This window comes from Mus pahari, chromosome 1 (assembly GCF_900095145.1).
Source record: "Mus pahari chromosome 1, PAHARI_EIJ_v1.1, whole genome shotgun sequence".
Classification (NCBI taxonomy): Eukaryota; Metazoa; Chordata; class Mammalia; order Rodentia; family Muridae; genus Mus; species Mus pahari.
The window spans coordinates 156,322,261-156,342,427 of NC_034590.1; the positions used below are offsets into that span (position 1 = coordinate 156,322,261).

At 40.1% G+C, this 20,167-nt stretch overlaps 1 protein-coding gene and 1 long non-coding RNA gene across 5 annotated transcripts in view; one reads left to right on the forward strand and one right to left on the reverse strand.

Annotated features, from left to right (window-relative positions):
- The window catches only part of Slf2 (SMC5-SMC6 complex localization factor 2), a 53,222-nt gene that overhangs the window by 25,876 nt on the left and 7,179 nt on the right, over positions 1-20,167 (forward strand). For all 4 annotated transcript variants that reach the window (XM_021198606.2, XM_029538115.1, XM_029538123.1 and 1 more), the window contains 9 exons: positions 2,249-2,324; positions 4,063-4,204; positions 9,665-9,767; positions 10,198-10,374; positions 11,772-11,869; positions 14,347-14,434; positions 16,077-16,208; positions 16,553-16,630; positions 18,394-18,480. In XM_021198606.2, coding sequence (XP_021054265.1) covers positions 2,249-2,324; positions 4,063-4,204; positions 9,665-9,767; positions 10,198-10,374; positions 11,772-11,869; positions 14,347-14,434; positions 16,077-16,208; positions 16,553-16,630; positions 18,394-18,480 — 981 coding nt within the window. The remainder of the gene's footprint in view (positions 1-2,248; positions 2,325-4,062; positions 4,205-9,664; positions 9,768-10,197; positions 10,375-11,771; positions 11,870-14,346; positions 14,435-16,076; positions 16,209-16,552; positions 16,631-18,393; positions 18,481-20,167) is intronic.
- The window catches only part of LOC110322086, a 12,662-nt gene continuing 7,543 nt past the window's right edge, over positions 15,049-20,167 (reverse strand). Inside the window, exons 2-3 of the long non-coding RNA XR_002380549.1 lie at positions 15,921-16,224; positions 15,049-15,304 (exon numbers count right to left, since the gene is read on the reverse strand). This is a non-coding gene — a long non-coding RNA (uncharacterized LOC110322086). The remainder of the gene's footprint in view (positions 15,305-15,920; positions 16,225-20,167) is intronic.

Below are 20,167 nucleotides of genomic sequence, written 5' to 3' on the forward strand. Positions count from 1 at the left end.
GATATGGCTCAGCAGTTAAGAGCACTAACTTCTCTTCCAGAGGTCCTGAGTTCAATTCCCAGCAACCATATGGTGGCTCACAACCATCTATAATGTGTCCTGATGCCCTCTTCTGGTGTGTGTGAAAACAGCAACAGTGTACTCATATACATTAAATAAATAAATAAATCTTTAAAAAATGTATGGGTATATTATTTATTTGTAATTTCAATTACTAATTTGTGGTTTGATTTCCCCCCCCCCCCGTGGTTTGATTTTTTTTTTTTTTTTTCCCTGTATGAATGCTTAAATGTAGAGGCCGGGGGTAAACCTGGGATGTTCTTGTTTTAGGCCTGAACTTGCTTTGTGGGGTAGACTACATGGCCAGCGTCTTAGTTAGGGCTTGTGTGTGTGTGTGTGTGTGTGTGTGTGTGTGTGTGTGTGTGTGTGTGTTTGGTTTTTTTGTTTTGTTTTTGTTTTTGTTTTTCCTGTGAGGAAACACCATGATGATGGTAGCTCTTATAAAGGAAAACATTTAGTTGGGGCTGACTTAAGTTCAGACGTTTAGTCCATCACAGCGGCAAGCATGGCAGCTCACTAGAGAAGGAGCAGCCCCAACATCTAAATTGGGAACTTTATATTTGAATTGGCAGGCATCTGGAAGAGAGTGACACTGGACCTGACTTGAGCTTCTGAAACCTCAAAGTCCATCCCCATTCCAACAAGGCTACACCTCCCTAATCGTCCCTATTGGCCTGTGGGGGCCATTTTCATTCAAATCACCATATCCAGCAAGTTAGAGAAATTCACCTCTCTTGGCCTTTCTAGCACCATGATTAAATACACACAACACCACACCTGGCTTTTTAACATAAGGTCTGGAGATTGAACTCATCTTCTCTTCTTGAACAGCAGACACTTTACTAACTAAATTTTCTCACTCTGTGTGATTTTTTTTTTTCCTATTGATCATCTTAGAAGCACTCTTTTTCTTTGTTTTGTGGGTCTAGTGGGGCTGGTGGGGGCGCAGTTGTAGAGGCCGTATGTGTATGCATGTGTTGGCTCGGGATTGACAAGGGTGTCCTCAGTTGCTCTCCACTTAATTTTTTGAGACAATCTTTTACACTTATTATCTAGTGTGAGCTCCAGGGTTCCTTCTGTCTGTTTCCTCAAAGCTGGGAATTAACAAATGCACATGGCCTGCCTATAGAGATAGCTCACTGGTTAAGAGCACTAGGTGCTCCTCTACAGGACCCAGGTTAAATTCCCAGCACCTACATGGCAGCACTCAACAACCTATGTAATTCAGGTCCCAGGAGATATGATGCTCTCTTGGCTTTCATGGGAACCACATGTGTCATGCACAGACGTAAATGCAAACAAAACACTCATACACATTAAAATAACAAAAAAAACTTGGATTTGTTTGTATTTTGAGATGAAGTTTCACTATATAGCCCTAGATGGTCTGAACTCTGTAAACCAGTCTGGCTCAACTGAGAAGAGATCTGCCTACCTTTGTCTCCCAAATTGAGATTAAAGGTACATACACCACAAGCAGTCATACTTGGGTTGGATACTAAGGATACTTGTTCATTAACACTGCAACAACTAAGTCATCTTTCAAGCCCTGCTTTTTCATTTAATTTGGAGTAGTGCTATTGTTTCAAGTGTTATTTACTTATTAATTACAGGTAGAAGTTAAAATAGGAAATAAATAGAAGGTAAAAATAGGAAACAACAGAAACCAAGTAGCCCGTTAGAACAGAAAGAGGCCTGACCTGAAACTAGACCTGTGTTTGGTTCCACCTCCTATGTATCTGTTTTGTATACCCATTTGTAAGGAATTGGTCTGCTTGTATACACATGTAATGAAAGTCCCTTTTTAGTGAAGTGTATGTGAAACCCTTTGAGAAGTGGGATGTCACTGCTTTGCCATTGCTGGACTGGAATTCACAATCTTCTTGTCTTAGGCTCCTAAGGAGCTAGGATTAAAAACAATATTTACAACTGCATGTGGTGGCACATACCTTAATCCCAGCACTTGGGAGGTAGAGGAAGCCGGATCCTGGTCTACAAAGTGAGTTCCAGGACAGCCAGAGCTACACAGAGAAAATCCTGTTTTGAAAAATCAAATATAGAAGGAAGAAAAGGAAAGACAAAAAAAAGGAAAATTCTTCTCATGACCAGACTCAAAATAGCTTCATATGGACCTAGCAAATACTAAACTTTCCTTTCTTTCTAATATTTATTTATCTGTTTTTGACAGATGATGTCTGTTCACACAGATTGTATTGTGTCGGTGCAGATTTTAAGTACATTGATGGAAATAACCATTAGAAATGGTAAGTATAAGTTTCTGTAGTGTGTGCTATTGCATATCCATACTCTCTTTCATATTGCTTGATGTTAAAGTCATGATTTTTTTGCTTTGATTTTTGCTGGTACTAGGAATTAAACATGACCTTGACAGATGACAACCCTTAATATTTAACACATGAAGATTGGAGAAACTGCTCAGTGGTTAAGAGCATTGGCTGCTCTTGCAGAGGACTCAATTGCACATGGCAGTCAGCTGTCTGAAACTAGTTGCTGGGGATTCATGGCACCAGGCATTCATGTCCTAAATCTTAAAAAGAATATATAACAGGAGGTTTTTTTATAGGGTCAGTAGAAACAGTTGAAACTTATCTGTGTTAAATTTCCCAATTAAAAAAATATTATTATTTAGACTTAATTGTTCTTATTGTTTGACATAGTCTCGTAGCTCAGGCTATCCTCAAACTAACTTTGTAACCTTGGCTGGCCTTGAAAATTTATTTTATTTTATTTTTTTTAAGATTTATTTACTTATGTATATGAATACACTGTAGCTGTTTTCAGACACACCAGAAGAGGGCATCAGATCCCATTACAGTGGGCCACCATGTGGTTGCTGGGAATTAAACTCAGGACCTCTGGAAGAGCAGTCAGTGCTCTTAACTACTGAGCCATCTCTCCAGCCCTGGCCCTGAACTCTTGATCCTCTTGCCTCATCCCTCCAAGTGCTGCTAGGATTACAAGGGTACACCAGTGGGCTCAGTTTGAACCAACTGATGCTAATTGGCATTTGGACGAGCAAGAGTATTGTGTTGGGGGCTGGTGAGATGGCTCAGTGGGTAAGAGCACCCAACTGCTCTTCCAAAGGTCCCGAGTTCAAATCCCAGCAACCACATGGTGGCTCACAACCATCCGCAACGAGATCTGACTCCCTCTTCTGGAGTGTCTAATGACAGCTACAGTGTACTTACATATAATAAATAATATTTCTTTAAAAAAAAAAGAGTATTGTGTTAATGTTTGCAAGTAGTGCATTAAGGCAGATTGAAACCATCAGTTTTAAGACTGAGTACTTTCTTGCCTTTGAAAGCCCTTTTACTAAAAGAAGCATTATGGTTTAACCAGTCAGTTATTTGAGGGATGAAGATTTATAAAGGCACTGGAGATGATAAAGTCTTCCAGTGTTGATGGTATTTAGGACTTTAACCAGTATTGTGTCTGGTCATTTAAAAACACATTACTGCCTTACTGTTTACACTTTATGAAGGATCACTCGGATATCTTGTACTGTGTTCACAGTCTGAGAAGTTATACTTTTGATGATCCATAGCTTAACTATATTACAAAAGTAATGTTTCACAGATGGTGTCTTAATTAGGATTTTACTGCTGTGAACAGACACCATGACCAAGGCAACTCTTATAAGGACAACATGTAATTGAGGCTGGCTTATACTGGTTTAGAGGTTCAGACCATTATCATCAAGGTGGGAGCATGGCCTTGTCCAGGTAGGCATGATACAGGAAAGGCTGAGAGTTCTACATCTTCATCTGAAGGCCCCTAGGAAAAGACTGACATGGTTAGCCTATGCCCAGAGTAACACATTCCTCCAACATGGCCACACCCACTCCAAAAAGGTCTCACCTCCTAATATTGTCACTCCCTAGGACAAGCATATTCAAACCACTTCAGATGGATTATCACTATTCCATGTGGTGTTGTGAATGAGTGATTTAAATTAAAAGAATTTCTTGTGTTAACCAGATACTTTCAGTGACTCTCCAGTTTGGCCCTGGATCCCATCTTTGTCTGATATAGCAGCTGTATTCTTCAACATGGGCGTTGGTTTTGGATCTTTGTTTCCTCTGGAGACTCTTCAGCCCGACTTTAATGAAGAAAATCTAATGTAAGTTTTCTTCACATTGTAAATACCTAAAAGATCGTTTTGGGGTTTTTCATTGTTGTTATTTTTTTGAGATAGTTTTTTTTTTTTTTTTTTNTTTTCCGTTTTTTTTTCAAGACAAGGTTTCTCTGTATAGCCCTGGCTGTTCTGGAACTCACTTTGTAGACCAGGCTGGCCTTGAACTCAGAAATCCGCCTGCCTCTGCCTCCCGAGTGCTGGGATTAAAGGCGTGCACCACCACGCCTGGCTCAAAAAGATTTTTAATGGTTGCTATTCTTTCATTGTCATTATAATTTATTTTAAAAGTTCAGTATTCATTCAAAGCTAAAATCAGTCTTAAAATACTTATATTCTTAATACCTGCCCTAATGTAAAAGTTACCATCGTGTTTAATGAGTAAATAGTATAAACAATACTATAAAGGGTTTTAAAGTCTTCTCATTGTTATTTAACATTGTTTTGCTAGGCCAGCAAGATCACTCAGCAGGTAATTCCCATGCAAGCCTGATAACCTTGCCCTTGTATATGACCTACACCTAGGAGAAGGAAATAACTTGACTCTCAAAAGATGTCCTCTGTCCTTGGGACATACATCCAAACCCAAACACTGCCCACCTACGTACCCTACCACACCCTCAATACATTTAGTTTTTTAAAATCATATGTAGATATTTACTGGGCGAAGCAGTTAGAGGAGGAAAGCCATAAAAATTGGAAAGAACTTGGTAAAAAATTACTTGATCAATGATTCAGTCTGCATAAAGAAAGGCCTAAGAATCAGCTGAGAGACTATAACAAATAGATTTTGTATGGATCCCTGGGTATAAAATTGAGAAAAAGAAGCCAGTAACCATTATGTATCTGCTCAGCAAGTAGTTAAAAGTATGCCACAGGGGGCTGGTGAGATGGCTCAGTGGGTAAGAGCACTGACTGCCCTTCCGAAGGTCCTGAGTTTAAATCCCAGCAACCACATGGTGGCTCACAACAACCCGTAATGAGATCTGACGCCCTCTTCTGATGTGTCTGAGGACAGCTACGGTGTACTTATGTATAATAATATATCTTTAAAAAAAGGTATGCCTCAGAAAGGAACTTTCCTAGTGACAGGAGGGGGAAAAATCTAGAAATAAACTTAGCTAGAAGTGTGTATGTATAAATTACTAAAGGCAAAAAGATGGTAAGCAGGAAGCCTCCTGTGCATTCCAACCTGGAACTCTAGCATGGGCACTCAGATCTGGGGCAGTGTCAGCAGGATTGGGGATGCAGGAAGGAGTTGGACCGCACAGCTGATTTGAAATTCATAAAAATCTGAAATATGAGGAAAAACTGGCCTCAGCAGATTTCACCAGTGGTAAAGATTTAAACGAGTCCCAGATACACACCGCTGCTTAGTATGCACTAATGGTGTGGGTTAGGAGAGAGTGTTCTCTGGGGCCTTCCGAGCACAGTAGCCATTTAGGGGGGAAATGGATTCATACCTCAAGGTGACAGATCATGGATTTCAACATATACAGAGAAAATAAGTAATAGAAGAAACTGGCAGGATTGTTTTATTCTAGAAGAGGAAAAGATGGTTTTATGTGTAAAGTAAAACCCTCCATGAAAAGAAAAGTGAATTTGATTACATTTTTTGAAGTCCTGGTGGCAAATATTATTTTAAGTAATGTCAAAGAAAACCTTCAAAATAAAGGGGAACTAAGTTACATGGTGGGAGCACAAGAGAGAGCCAGAGCCTGGCTGGTCACGGACAAGGGCTGGATTCAGAGAAGGACGAGAAAGATCAACAATTTACTACCGAAAGGGCAAAAGAATGAACTGCTTGCAGAAAAAGAAGCAAAAACAAATCTTAAACTATGAACTCATTAAAATATGCAAATTGTTATAACATGGTATGTCCAAAATCCAATTCATTTATACGGTTTTCTTTTTGCCAAAACTGGACCCCCTTGTTACTTAGGTGAACGTCATATCAAAAAACATGTTCAACAACAAAATTTTAGACCTGCTCTAATAATTTAAATAGAAGAAATAGTGCCTTCCTCGCCTATCCAAAAATCCCCTTATATTATTAGAACGTTCTATTTGTGGTTTAAAACACTAGGGCTAGCTGTCCTGAACTTGAACAAATCCTCCCGCCTTTGAGCCCTGAGTATGGGATTTCAGGTATGTGCCGCTACACCCAGCGAGCTAAATACCTCTTTCCACCACTCCACCACCAACCTCCCAGACAGGGTTTCACTCTGTGGGCCCTGGCTAGCCTGGAACTTGTTAAGCAGACCAGCTGGCCTTCTAGTCACAAAGATTTGCTTGTCTCTGCTTCCCAAGTGCTGGGATCAAAGACATTCACCATCACCATACCCAAGTAACTACCCATTTATAAATACCTCATCCTTCTCAATAATACAAATAATTAAAGTGCTGAAGTGATGTTTCAACAGTTAAGAGTTTGTACTCTTATAGAGGATCCAAGTTTGGTTCCCAAGACCCATGGTCATTGGTTGACAACTACCTGTAACTCCAGCTCAAAGGGAATCACAGGGATATACTTATTCACACAATAAATATATATATAAACATTTAAAATATCAACTACATTGTTTTTTATGAACTCAATAGTATATAATAATTTTGTATATTTGAATTTTTAATTGATTGTAGTAAGCATGTACAATAGTACAATTGAATAATTACATTAAACAAAAATATGAATAATACTTAGCCATATAATTTGGAGGGGTTTCTGGAGATATGGCTCTGTGGTTAAGAGCACTTGCTGCTCTTCAAGGGGTCCTAGGTTTTGTGGCCAACACCCACATCAGGCTCTTTACAACTACCTGTAACTCCAGCTCCACGAGACGCAATACTCTCTTATGGACTTTGGGCACCGCACCCACATGTACACATAACTAAAAGTAAAATAACTTCAAATTTACAATCTTGATTATTTAACTCTGGTTGAGTAACTAGACAATGGTGCAGGGAAGATGGAAACAGGTAAAATGCTGTGCGATGTTCAGAGACGACTTTCAATAGCTGGCACAGTATTGACTGTGACTTCTAGATATAAGTCTTAAAAATTCTACCACGAGCCGGGCATGGTGGTGCACGCCTTTAATCCCAGCACTCTGGAGGCAGAGGCAGGCGGATTTCTGAGTTCAAGGCCAGCCTGGTCTACAAAGTGAGTTCCAGAACAGCCAGGGCTACACAGAGAAACCCTGTCTCGAAAAACCAAAAAAAAAAAAAAAGAAAAGAAAGAAAACCCTCTTCCCGTGCATACCTACCAAAAATCCTTTTTTTTTCTAGCATTTTTCTCCAAAATTCTTCACTGTTAGAAGAAATATTGGGGGCTAGAGAGATGGCTCAGCAGTTAAGAGCACTGACTGCTCTTCCAGAGGTCCCGAGTTCAAATTCCAGCAACCACATGGTGGCTCACAACCATCTGTAATGGATCTGATGCCCTCTTCTGGGCTGTCTGAAGACAGCTACAGTGCACCTACATAATAAATAAATCTCTTCTTAAAAAAAAAATGTTGGTACATATATATACCATATATATATATGATGTATATATATGTACATATATATACATCATATATTTGAGTTTACAGTTTTACTGATCTATATTTATTTTTCCTATTTTTTTCCCCTATTGAGACAACAATCACTATGTTACCTCAGTCTAGGTTCAAACTAAGGTATTCCAGCTTAAATTTAAGAGCTGGGAAACCGGGAGTGGTGGCGCACGCCTTTAATCCCAGCACTCGGGAGGCAGAGGCAGGCGGATTTCTGAGTTCGAGGACAGCCAGGGCTAAACAGAGAAACCCTGTCTCGAAAAACCAAAAAAAAAAAAAATTTAAGAGCTGGGAATTACTAGGCCTCTGAACAATTTTTTATTTTGTCCTTTACTTAATTGATCTGTCTCTTAGTTTTTCACATCATCGCATCACAACTGAGAAGTTTTATGTCATACTTGCTGTGTGGCAGACACAGCTGAGGGTTTGATACAGTATCTTTCTTTAGCTAGCTACAGATATTCTTGTTTTTCTTTTTTAAAGTGAACATGGTGCTTCATGTTTGAAATCCCAGCATGTGAGAGGGTAAGGGAGGAGGATCACCAAAGAGTAGAGACTAGCGTGGACTACAGAATTCCAAGCCAGCCTGAACTACAGAATAAAACTATCTCAAAAACAAAAATGCCCAAAGCCCAGGTACCATCTCAGAGAGAGGACAGGTATCATGTGAGAACTGGAGGTCAGATGGGACAGCTGTTGAGTGCTGTCTCCTGAGCGTGCTCTGGCTGCTGTAGCTGACACTTAGCAGTGCTGCTTACCTGTGCAAGATTCAGGAAGGCCTGCCCCTCCTTGAAGAGTGGTAGGCAGTGCATAACCCGGGAGACTCTTCCTTGTGTGGCCACTGGTAACAGCTTTGCCTGAGAAGCAGACCCCCACTCAAATTCATGCAAGTAGCTCCATTATAGCTCCCTGTATAGCCAGGGCTATACAGAGAGACCCTGTTTCAAAAAAAACCCCAAAAATCAAAAAAGAAAGACAGACCGAACGAACGAACGAACACATAATGCTCTTATAGAAGACCTGGTTTGGTTCCCTATAGTATGTAATTTTATCTTCGGGAGTTCCTATGCCACCTCTGGCCTCCATTGGCATTGCACCTGTATGTACAAACCCACACATACACAAATAACTAAAATTAAACAGCCAAGTTCATGCATTTTCTTTTTTTAATGAACCTTTAAATATTCGGATGCTTAAAATTGGTATGTGTGTATACTCACATGTACATGTATTATTCTTCATGTATACATATATATGTGTGTGCCTGCGCATACTCCTGTACCTGTACATGCAGAGGCTAGAACAGGAGATTGAATGTCTTCCTCTATGACTTTCTACCCTATTGCCTTGTGGAAGGGTTTCCTCACTGAACCAGAAACTCATCCCTCAGCTAGGCTAGCTAGTGAGCTCTTGGTATATGCCTGTTTTCATCTCTCAGTGTTGGAATTTCGGACACTTATAGAATGTCTGGATTTTTACATGATTTTTGGAAATTCAAACTCCGGTCTTCTGGCATAGCACTGAGCTGTTTCCTTAGCCTCTAAAATTGTTTCCCTATATCAGTTTGGTAGTTTATTTAGGTCACTTACAGGGCCTATAATAATCATAAGTTCATCATTATTATATTCACCCAGTTTCTGACACCAGGGGCATTAAGGAAAATAGCCATTTCAAATGACAACTAAGCTAGGTACAGTGGCATGCATCTGTAATCCCAGCTTCTCAGGAGGCTGAGGCAGGGTGAGCATACATTTGGGGCTTGCTTGGGCAACATAGTTAGACCCTGACTCAAAGTGTAGCTGTTGAGAGTGTCCTACAGTGAGTATTGGTTCCATACTTCTTTCTCATGATTCTGAAACACATGCTTTTTTTTTTTTTTTCTTCTCAATAGTTCTGAAACACAGAAAACAATGGGGAGAAAAGAAAGTGAAGATTCACCATATAGTCCAGTATTTTCAGCTCTTCCTGAAACCAACATTTTAAATGTGGTTAAGGTAGGAAAGACTTTGTATATACTTAGCAAAGAGCCAGAACCAGTTTTGTGGTTAATTGTTTAAAACTACCCTGATTTCTTACTGGGTAAAATGTCTTAGCAATTATCTTTCCATTATAAATACATTTTTCTGTCTTTCATTTTTGTTTTAATAAAACAAAAGGGACCTTCAGGTCAGAATTTTATGGTTAAAGTATTACAATATAATTTAATGACCAAGTAACTGCAGCCTGAAACATTTTAGTTTCTGACTCCAGTCAATAATCCTGAGAATGAAGAACACTTATCCTTTCATTCTCTTATTTGTGTTACATTCTTGCCTTTTGTACCCATCTGATACTTGTTATCTGTGTCATCCTTTTTTTTTAATCTTTTGTCAAGAATATAATATAACTCGAGGTAATTTTTTTTTCTTTGTCCACTTCTGGCAGTTCCTAGGCCTGTGTACATCTATACATCCAGAAGGTTACCAAGATGGAGAATTAATGTTGCTGATTTTAATGCTGTTTAAAATGAGTTTGGAAAAAGAGCTTAAACAGATTCCATTAGTAGACTTTCAGAGCCTCCTGATAAATCTCATGAAAAACATCAGAGATTGGAACACAAAGGTAATTTCTCTTAAAATTTAAGTGTTGCAGCCAAGGACAGGGGTGCATACATACCTTAGATTCTAGCATTTAGGATTCAAGGCAGGAAGTTGAAGAGCTAATAGGGTCACCTTCAGCTGCATGGTGGCTACTGGACAGTCTACAAAGCCCTGGGTGTTGGGGTTGTGTACAGCGTCACAGTGTTTCATATGTATTCAGAGTTCAAAGATTCTAAGCTCAGTTAAGACTGATGGTAAGAGGAATGCCCTGTTTGCTGGAACTGTTATTAAGTTAATAACTGATTTTTTTTTTTTTTTCTAAAAGCAACTGTTTTTGTTTTTCGAGACAGGGTTTCTCTGTGTAGTCCTGTCTGTCCTGGAACTCACTCTGTAGACCAGGCTGGCTTCGAACTCACAGAGACCCACCTGCCTCTGCCTCCCAAGTGCTGGGATTAAAGGTGTTGAGTCACCAGCTTATCAAGTAACTGTGATTGCAACATTGTAGTGGGGATTTACTGTGTCTCGCATTTACAGGTTCTAGCAATCCAGTCAGTACCTTTGCCCTTGCTGGACTGCCTTCTCATTCACTGCAGATGCCTTAACTCTTCAGGTTGTGATGAAGCGTTGCAGGTTAAGACAGGCCAGGGCTGCAGTGACATCCTCTGAGGCCTTGGAGGAAGGCCTTTCTGAAACAGCCTCTGAGCATAACCGACATGATCATCATACCTGCAGCCAGGGTTGAGGTGGACTGCAGTAGCTATCTGAGCTCAGGATGCACAGGGATAATTTTATTACGCCTTTATTGTAGGTACATTTTTCAGACAAAACTTTTGGTTATATTGGAGCACAGAAAAGTGTAATAAATTGTCACCAAGTTCCAGAAATTATCAAGAGATAATCCTCCTTGACTGATTATACCCAACACTTCCTTCCCGTACACATCAGCTCATTTTGAAACAGCTGGTTAGTGTTTAATACTATTAAGATAGAGAACTAGAGGCACAGTTCATGGTCGTATATTTGCCTGGCAAGTATAAGACTAGGCTTTGTCACCAGAAGAAAAGAAAAATACTGTAATAGAATCTAAGAGAGCAAGAATTTTCAAGTCATGAATATATGTGGTCTTGTGTATATGTTGTTATATACACTTGGGGAAACTGGGATTAGAATACTGTATTCTTTCAAGACTCACCGCCAGTGTAAATAAAGACAAGGTGTAGCAACAACATGAGAGTGACGTGTGCTAGTAGAATGTATTACCATTTGACAGTGCTTTACAAAAAACAGAGTTTGTGTTAAGTTCACTATAGTGGGTTCTAAATGACAAGTGTTTTTTTTTTATTCAGAATCCTTTTAGTGATTTATATTAAGGCAAGAAGTTATGCAGATCTGATTCAGAGCTGGTTCTCTCTTTTTCAGGTTCATGAACTCTGTCTGGGCATAAATGAACTCTCCAGTCATCCCCATAACCTTCTTTGGTTGGTTCAACTAGTCCCTAACTGGACATCTCGTGGAAGGTATTGAAAAGTGAGATAAACACCAAGCTGTTTTATAGTGCTGACACTAGTTAAATGCTTTGGAGTTCTTATTTTGAAACAAGGTCTTACTATGTATCCCAAGATGTCCTCAAACTCAACAGTCTTTCTGCCTCAGCCTAGGCCACCGTGCCCACCTTGGGACTTTTATTTCTATTAATCATTTCTTTGAATGTTCTTTTATTGAGGAGAAAAGTGTAGAAATCCTGATTGTGATGGTTTGTATATGCTCAGCCCAGGGAATGGCACTATTAGGAGGTGTGGCCTTGTTGGTGGAGGTGTGGCCTTGATGAAGTGGGTGTGTCATTGTAGGTGTGGGCTTAAAGACCCTCATCTACTAGCAGCCTTCAGATAAAGAACTCTCAGCTCTGCCTACACCATGCCTGCCTGATACTGCCATGCTTTGATGATGAACTGGACCTCTGAACCTATAAGCCAGCCCCAATTAAATGTTGTCCTTTATAAGTCTTGACTTGGTCATGGTGTCTATTCACAGCAGTAGAACCCTAATAAAACAGAAGTTGGTACCAGGGACTCTGGGGTATTGCTGTGATAGGCCTGACCATGCTTTTGTTTGGAAGAATGTGGACTTTTGGATTTGGAAAGCAGTAGAATGCTTTAAGTGGGGTTTAGTGGGATATCCTAGTAGGAATAAGGAAGACTTTGTTTCTGAGGGTGATTTGAAATGTGAAAGCCTGATTTAGAGGTTTCAGGGGAGAAGAATTTTAGTATGTGGCTGAGAGACTGTTCTTGTGCCTGAAGAATTCTTTAGTGAAGAATGTGGCTGCTTTTTGCCATTGTCCAAAGAATCTGCCTGAGGCTAAGGTGAAGAAGATTAATTGCATTGACAACAGAAGTCTCAGAAATTCCCATCATAGACTTTGTTCTCTGGTTAAGTCTCATAAAGAACATTTTAAACAAGCATACATAGCAAGCTAAGAAAGGAAAGATATAAAATATATGGTTCAAGTATTAAAGAAGCACCAGGAAGTGAAATGGAACTGAGCCTATGTTCAAGGATATTAAATTGAATTGAGGGAGTAGTGACCTTGGGTCAAGATCCTACCTAGCTAAATTTAGATCCATTCATGCAAATTTGAGTTCAAGACCAGCCTAGAACAGAGCAAATTCAGGGTGAAGAAAAACTTAAATCTAGGCTGCTTGGTGAACTACACCTTTATTTATTTTTTTAAGATTTATTTATTTATTATATGTAAGTACACTATAGCTGTCTTCAGACACACCAGAAGAGGGAGTCAGATCTTGTTACGGATGGTTGTGAGCCACCATGTGGTTGCTGGGATTTGAACTCAGGACCTTTGAAAGAGCAGTCAGTGCTCTTAACCGTTCAGCCATCTCTCCAGCCCCCGGACCACACCTTTAATCCCAGTGCTTTGAAGACAGTCCTGCAGATCTCTTGAGTTCAAAGACAGTCTACAAAGCAAGTTCCAGGACAGCCAAGTTTAGGCAGTGAAAGAATTGGGAAACAGAAAGTGATAATGTAATAGAACAAGGTGGCCATGTTCTAGCCCCAGCAAGCAGCAAAACATGACAGCTTTAGCTAGATGGCTCTAGCTTTAGAGTCCAGAATAGAAGGAACTACTGGGACTGTGGATGCTGGTTAGCTGGAGCTAAGAAATTAGTGGTGATTAAGAAGAGACCAGTGGATTGGAGAGATGGCTCAGCAGTTAAGAGCACTGACTGCTTTTCCAGAGGTCCTGAGTTCAATTCCCAGCAACCACATGGTGGCTCACAACCATCTGTAATGGCATCTGATGCCCTCTTCTGGTGTGTTTGAAGACAGCTACAGTGTACTCGCATACATAAAATAAATAAATCTTTTTTAAAAATAAAAAGAAGAAACCAGCATCACTGAGGTGAACTCTGGGAAGTGTTTTCTGAGCCATCATGTTTAGCCTTCTTTTCTACTTTTTTTTTTTTTTTTCTGAGACAAGTTCTTTGTAGCTCAAGCTAAGTCTGGACTCAGCATGTGGTAGTGAATGGTCTTGAATGCCTGATGTTCCTACTGAGCACTAATATTACAGGTGTGCACTACCATATCACTTAGTACATGCTAGGTAGGCACTCTACCAACTGAACTCTATCCCAGCCATTTATTTATTACATGTAAGTACACTGTAGCTATCTTCAGACACCTCAGAAGAGGGCATCAGATCTCATTACAGATGGTTGAGAGCTCCCATGTGGTTGTTGGGATTTGAACTCAGGACCTCTGGATGAGCAGTCAGTGCTCTTAACCGCTGAGCCATCTCTCCAGCCCCCAGCAGTTCTAACTTTATGTGTGTGTGTTTTACATGACTATATTGTGGCTCTGTAACCATTGTTTCTTCTACAGCTCTGACCTGAGAGAGAGACTGAGACTTCTTTGGGCACATCTGCTTGTCTGTCAAGCAGTATTGCTTAAACACATTATAAATACTTTTCATTTTTAATTCCAGGCAGCTGAGGCAGTGCCTCAGTCTGGTGATGATTTCAAAGCTTTTGGATGAAAAGCATGAAGATATTCCTAATGCCAATAACCTTCAGGTAAAAATACTTTTTGTTTCTAATAAGTGAAAGAGTTAAATGTTAGGAAATATAAATTTATGAGTTCTAAGTCAGAATTTGGGAAATATATATTTATGAATTCTAAATCAGATGTCCTGATTAGCTGGGGTAGCTCATGCCTTTAATCCTAGCACTCTGAAGGCAGAAGCAGCTGGACCTCCCAAGTTCAAGGGCAACCTGGTCTACACAATTCTAGGAAACTAGTGCTACACAGAGAAACTGACTCAAATAAAACAAAAAAAAAATCCTAGCCGGGCGTGGTGGCGCACGCCTTTAACCCTAGCACTTGGAAGGCAGAGGCAGGTGGATTTCTGAGTTCGAGGCCAGCCTTGTCTACAAAGTGAGTTCCAGGACAGTCAAAGCTACACAGAAAAACCCTTTCTCGAAAAACCAAAAAAAAAAAAAAAAAAAAAGTCCTTATTAAATTCAACTTTCAAGCATGATACTGTTGATACAATCTTTAGCGTGATACCTAATAAAAAAGATTCAGGTTTTTTAAATCTTTAATAAAGATGGTATAGCCTCTACCTTATAGGACAGTTACAGACCGATGAATTAAATAAACTATTGAGAAAATCATAATTGCCATTAATAGTTACAACATTGAGAATTTATTCAGTTTCCCAAGACTAGCAGTGTGATGATAGGATTAGAAGTTTCAGAGCTATTAACCACATCTTATACCTGTTTTAATACAAGCGGTCTTTATAGATCATAGAACTTAATATGGTTTGCCTCCAATTCTTGACAGTAGAGATATATATGAATATGCATATACAGGAGCACCACTCTGAGTTCTGGTGACTTTGTAAACAGTGATAGCACTTATAGGGCTGCCTTTTGTTGGTTCTGACAAAAACTTCATCTGGTTGTGTTTGTATTGTTTGAATTGCAATTCACTATAAGGTAATAAGTTATGTCCTAGGAATAAATAAAATTGATACTCTACTCTGGGAGATGTAATTTAGTTGTATAAAACAACATGCAAGAATGTGCACAGGATGCTTCTGGACAGAACTGACTCCCACTCTAGTCAGGTGGATGTGGATTTGATTATAGATACGTTGGCTCCAATCCTGAGCCATTAGGATAATTAAAAGCCCTCAATGCATTTAGCTATATTTATAGCCATCAAAGAATCCAGGATAGATTTCTGCTGTTGGTTTTATTAATGTCTGTCTTGTCTAATACATTTTTCCTTTATATCTGTATAAAAGAGAACCGAATGAATAATTTCCCATCAGGCTTAGTGCTCAGTGTCAGCCATACCTGCCACTCACTAATAGCCCAGTCCACCTTGAACTCTCAGTGATGCCTCCTACTTCCGCCTCAAGAGTTGGGATTGAAGTATAAGCCACCACATTGGATAGTGCTTCTTTTTTAGAATTCAGTGACCTCTATTGTAATATCTTTTAATCTTGTCCTAAGCAGTTATCCTAAATTACTAAATGGTAACACAAAATACCTTAAACATTTGAGAACTTTCAAGGAAACAGAAAAATGGGTAGCATAGAACTGTCAAGGCAGGAAGAGGAATGGGCATGAGGGTGGGCACACTGGAATTAGCTCAGGGAAGAGCACTGCACTGCTCAAAATTGACTAACCTCTCTTCTCCTGCTAGATCTCAGTCCTGCACCGATACCTTGTGCAGATGAAGCCTTCTGATTTGCTGAAGAAAATGGTCTTGAAGAAAAGGGCCGAACAGCCAAATGAAACTATTGATGACAGTCTTCATTTAGAACTTGAAAAGCAGGTATCCAGAGCTAGAGCTGAGAGAATAAACACACAGGGCATACAGTAGATCAAGTTTTATAGTTCATTGCTTTCTGGAAGGTTTTCAGAACAGAGTGAGAGTTGGGGTGGAGGGTCGTTAGTGACGTAATACACTTTCCTGAGGCCCAGCGCTAAGCAGTTGTAAGGGAGTAAAAAGAAGCACTTAGTTTAGAAATGAGAAAGTCGGGTTTAAGTACACAGCTTTCCTCCCTCACAGACTAAGTGAAATCCTCTCTCTCCTGGGCAGCTCTGTTAGTCTGTAGACTGTTATGGTATTTATACTAGCTTTCTCATGGGCAGTAACTTTCTTCGTCTCTCTAACAGGCATATTACCTGACCTACATTCTTCTTCATTTAGTTGGGGAAGTTAGTTGTTCTCATTCTTTTTCTTCTGGACAACGGGTAGGTAATATTTAGTGTTATTATAAATAGGTATTTCCATTTGTGAAATGAATAAGCATATGTGTGTAGAAAAAAAACTTAAAAGTTGACTGGTTTTGCTCTAGAAGATGGGAAGTCATGGTGCCCTACAACTGTATCTTAGTGACAAGAATGATTTGTCCACAGTTTTGTTGGAGTAGAGCTCCATGATCATAGCCTCGCAGTAGTATAATGATTCATAAGATACCAGGGGCACCAAATGGACTAGCTCCTAGATGGTTTGTCCCCACTTTCTTCCTTTGAAGCTCCTCTACTCACTTTTGGTTTCCTTTAGAAAAATTAAAATGCCTTTAAAAATGCTTATTTAGAGGGACCAGGGAGATACTTGGTGGTGTGAGGTGCTTGCTGCCAGGATTGACAGCCTGAGCTCAACCCCCAAGGCTGACGTGGTAGAAAGAGAAAGCCAACCTATGCATGTGTCTTGACTGCATGTATACCATGGTGCGTGTACATACACACACATTTTTTTTTTAAGATTTATAAGCTGGGCATGGTGGTTCACGCCTTTAATCCCAGCACTTGGGAGGCAGAGGCAGGTGAATTTCTGAATTCGATGCCAGCCTGGTCTACAGAGTGAGTTCCAGGACAGCCAGGGCTATACAGAGAAACCCTGTCTCAAAAAAAAAATAAAAACAAAAACAAAAAAAAAGATTTATGAATTTTATGTCTATAAATGCTCTATCTGCACATATACCTGCATGTGAGTGCTGGGGTTAAAGGCATGCACCACCTTGCAGACGTTTGATTCTCTATTAATAAAAACCTATGCTTGCTGGCCAAACTGGCTTATACCTATAATCCAGAATTTTGAGGCTGAGAAAGGAGTAATAGCATAAGTTGGTACCTGGACTTTATAGTAAGTTCTAGGCTAGACTACAGAGCAGTGGTTCTCAACCTTCCTAATACATGACACTTTAATACAGTTCCGAGTGCTGTGGTGACCCCAACAATAAAATGATTTTGTTGCTACTGAATCATAGCCATAACTTTGCTACCGTTATTTGAATTGTCATGCAAATATCTGATATGCAGGATAACCCCAAGGGGTCTCAATCCATAGGTTGAGAAGTGGCTGCTCTAGAGTCATATCCTATCTTCAGAAATAGAAACAAAACAAAACAAATTCCATAAAACCAGGTTTGGTTGGGTGTGTTTTGCTTATCTTTAATCCCAGCAGATGCAGGCATCTCTCATGAGTTTGATTTCATGAGTTTGAGCCCTGCCTGTTCTACATAATGAGTTCCAAGCTAGCCAAGGCTATATAGTGAGAGTCTGTTTCTAAAATAATGCAGTTTAAAAGCATAAGAAACTGGCAAGGTGTTTTAGCAGGTAAAGGGATTGCTAAAGAAGCAAGCCTGATAACCTGGGTTTACTTCCCAGAATTCATGGAAAGGAGGAGACAACCAACTCTATAAAGTTGTCTTCTGATCCTAACCCATGCACACATGATATGTTCCTTCATGGAAGTGTGCACACTTGATTGAGTGCAGGTGCCCTAGAAGGCCTAAGACCCCCCAGATCTGTTGAAGCTATAGTTAACAGATTGTAAGATGCCTAATATGGATTTATAACTGTTGTGTTCTTATGGAAGCCAACACCTTTCATAGGTGGGACTCCATCAAGTAAGTTTTAAGCAATTTAGGGCTTTTTAAAACTGCATTGTCTGTTGTTTTGTAAGACTTCAGGATTGTTTTCATCTATTGTGTTTGTTTTGTTTTGAATAGAAACACTTCGTGCTGCTTTGTGGGGCTTTGGAAAAGCATGTTAAGTGTGATATTAGGGAAGATGCAAGACTTTTCTACAGAACGAAAGTAAGTATATTATTTATGGTGGGTGTATAGGCATATGCATGATTTTGTGTACTAGGGACAGTCGTGAGTGTCAATCCTTGTTTTCTTTATATCTGATTTAAAACACAATCTAGTTGGCCATAGAGCTTCCAGTTATTACAGATGTGTACTGCTACAGCGGCTTACACTGATTGTGGGGATTCAAGCTCCGGCCTCAGGCTTACATACACAGTAAGCGCTTTACCCACTGAGTGCCCTGCCTCCTGCTTTTTGGGGTTTTTTTGTTTGTTTGTTTTTCAAGATTTATTTGTTATTATATCTAAGTACACTGTAGCTGTCTTCAGACACACCAGAAGAGGGCATCAGATCTCATTATGGATGGTTGTGAGCCACCATGTGGTTGCTGCAATTAAAACTCAGGACCTTCAGAAGAGCAGTCGGTGCTCTTAACCGCTGAGCCATCTCTCTAGCCCCTGCCTCCTGTTTTTATGTATTGTTGGTAATGCCAGCACTTGGGAGTCTAAAGCAGGAGAACTTGGGTCCTAGGCCTTCTTGTGCAGCACAGTGAGGCCCTATAGGGAGAAAAGGAAATATAAGCAAGAGAAATACACAAGCTGCTCTTGGGGTGAGATGGGGTGCACGTTGGGGGTGTGTAGGCTTTGGGTATAACTTAGTGGTGCTGTCCTTAAGGCTACTTAATTGGATACTCAGTTATATACTCATCTCGGAGAACATTAAAAGGACTTTTTAAAGTAAAGACAGGTTACAGGGTCTTACTTTGTAGCCTGGCTGGCCTAGAATTCTTTGTTTAGAGCAGGCTATCTCTGAACTCACAAATCCACCTACCTGCCTCTGCCTTCCGAGTGTTTATCACAGGCATCTCCCACTGTGCCTGGCTTTCCACAAGCTTGTGGGGGTTAGTTTACATTCATGTATTTCTTGGGTGGGGGTGGGTATGCACACATTCCAGTGTATGTGTATTGGTTGGGGTATAGAGATCACATTTGGTCCTTTTGCCTCAGCCTCCAGTACCAGGAATGTTACTCACCACTCTGGGTTAAGACTTGGATAACAAGTCAGCTTCTACTAAGTGCTTTGCTAGCTATATTGAAAGTACAAGTAAAAAGTAATCTCAAAGCAAATATATTTTTTCACTTTACTGTTTGTTCTAAAACTAATGACACCCAAAGAGAAAATTTCTCTATCACTATTGGGACATTTTGTTCTTGTCATTGTAAAACGTAAAGCCCTTACACAGGGTAGAGTTAAGTGTCCTGTACAAGCATGAGCACTGAGCCTGGATCCCAGCGCCCACATAAACAGGAGTGGTAGCACACTGCTGTAGCCCCGTGCTGGGGAGGGAGGGGCAGAGACAAGTGGGGCCCCATGCTCACCAGTCAGCATCTAGCCGGTCTGTGAACAGTAAGTTCAGTGAGTGCTCCTGTCTCACAACTGAGGTTAAGAAGAATGAAGACACTCTGTCCTCCATACACATTGGGTCTCAGACACAAAGCCTTAGCCTCAGAAGTATATTCTGGAGTGTGACTAGTTACTCACCTGTACTAGAAGGGACCTCTAAGGTTTAGATTTCATTCTTTTGTTGTTGTTGTTGTTGTTGTTGTTGTTTTTCAAGACAGGGTTTCTCTGCATAGCCCTGGCTGTCCTGGAACTCACTCTGTAGACTAGGCTGGCATCGAACTCAGAAATC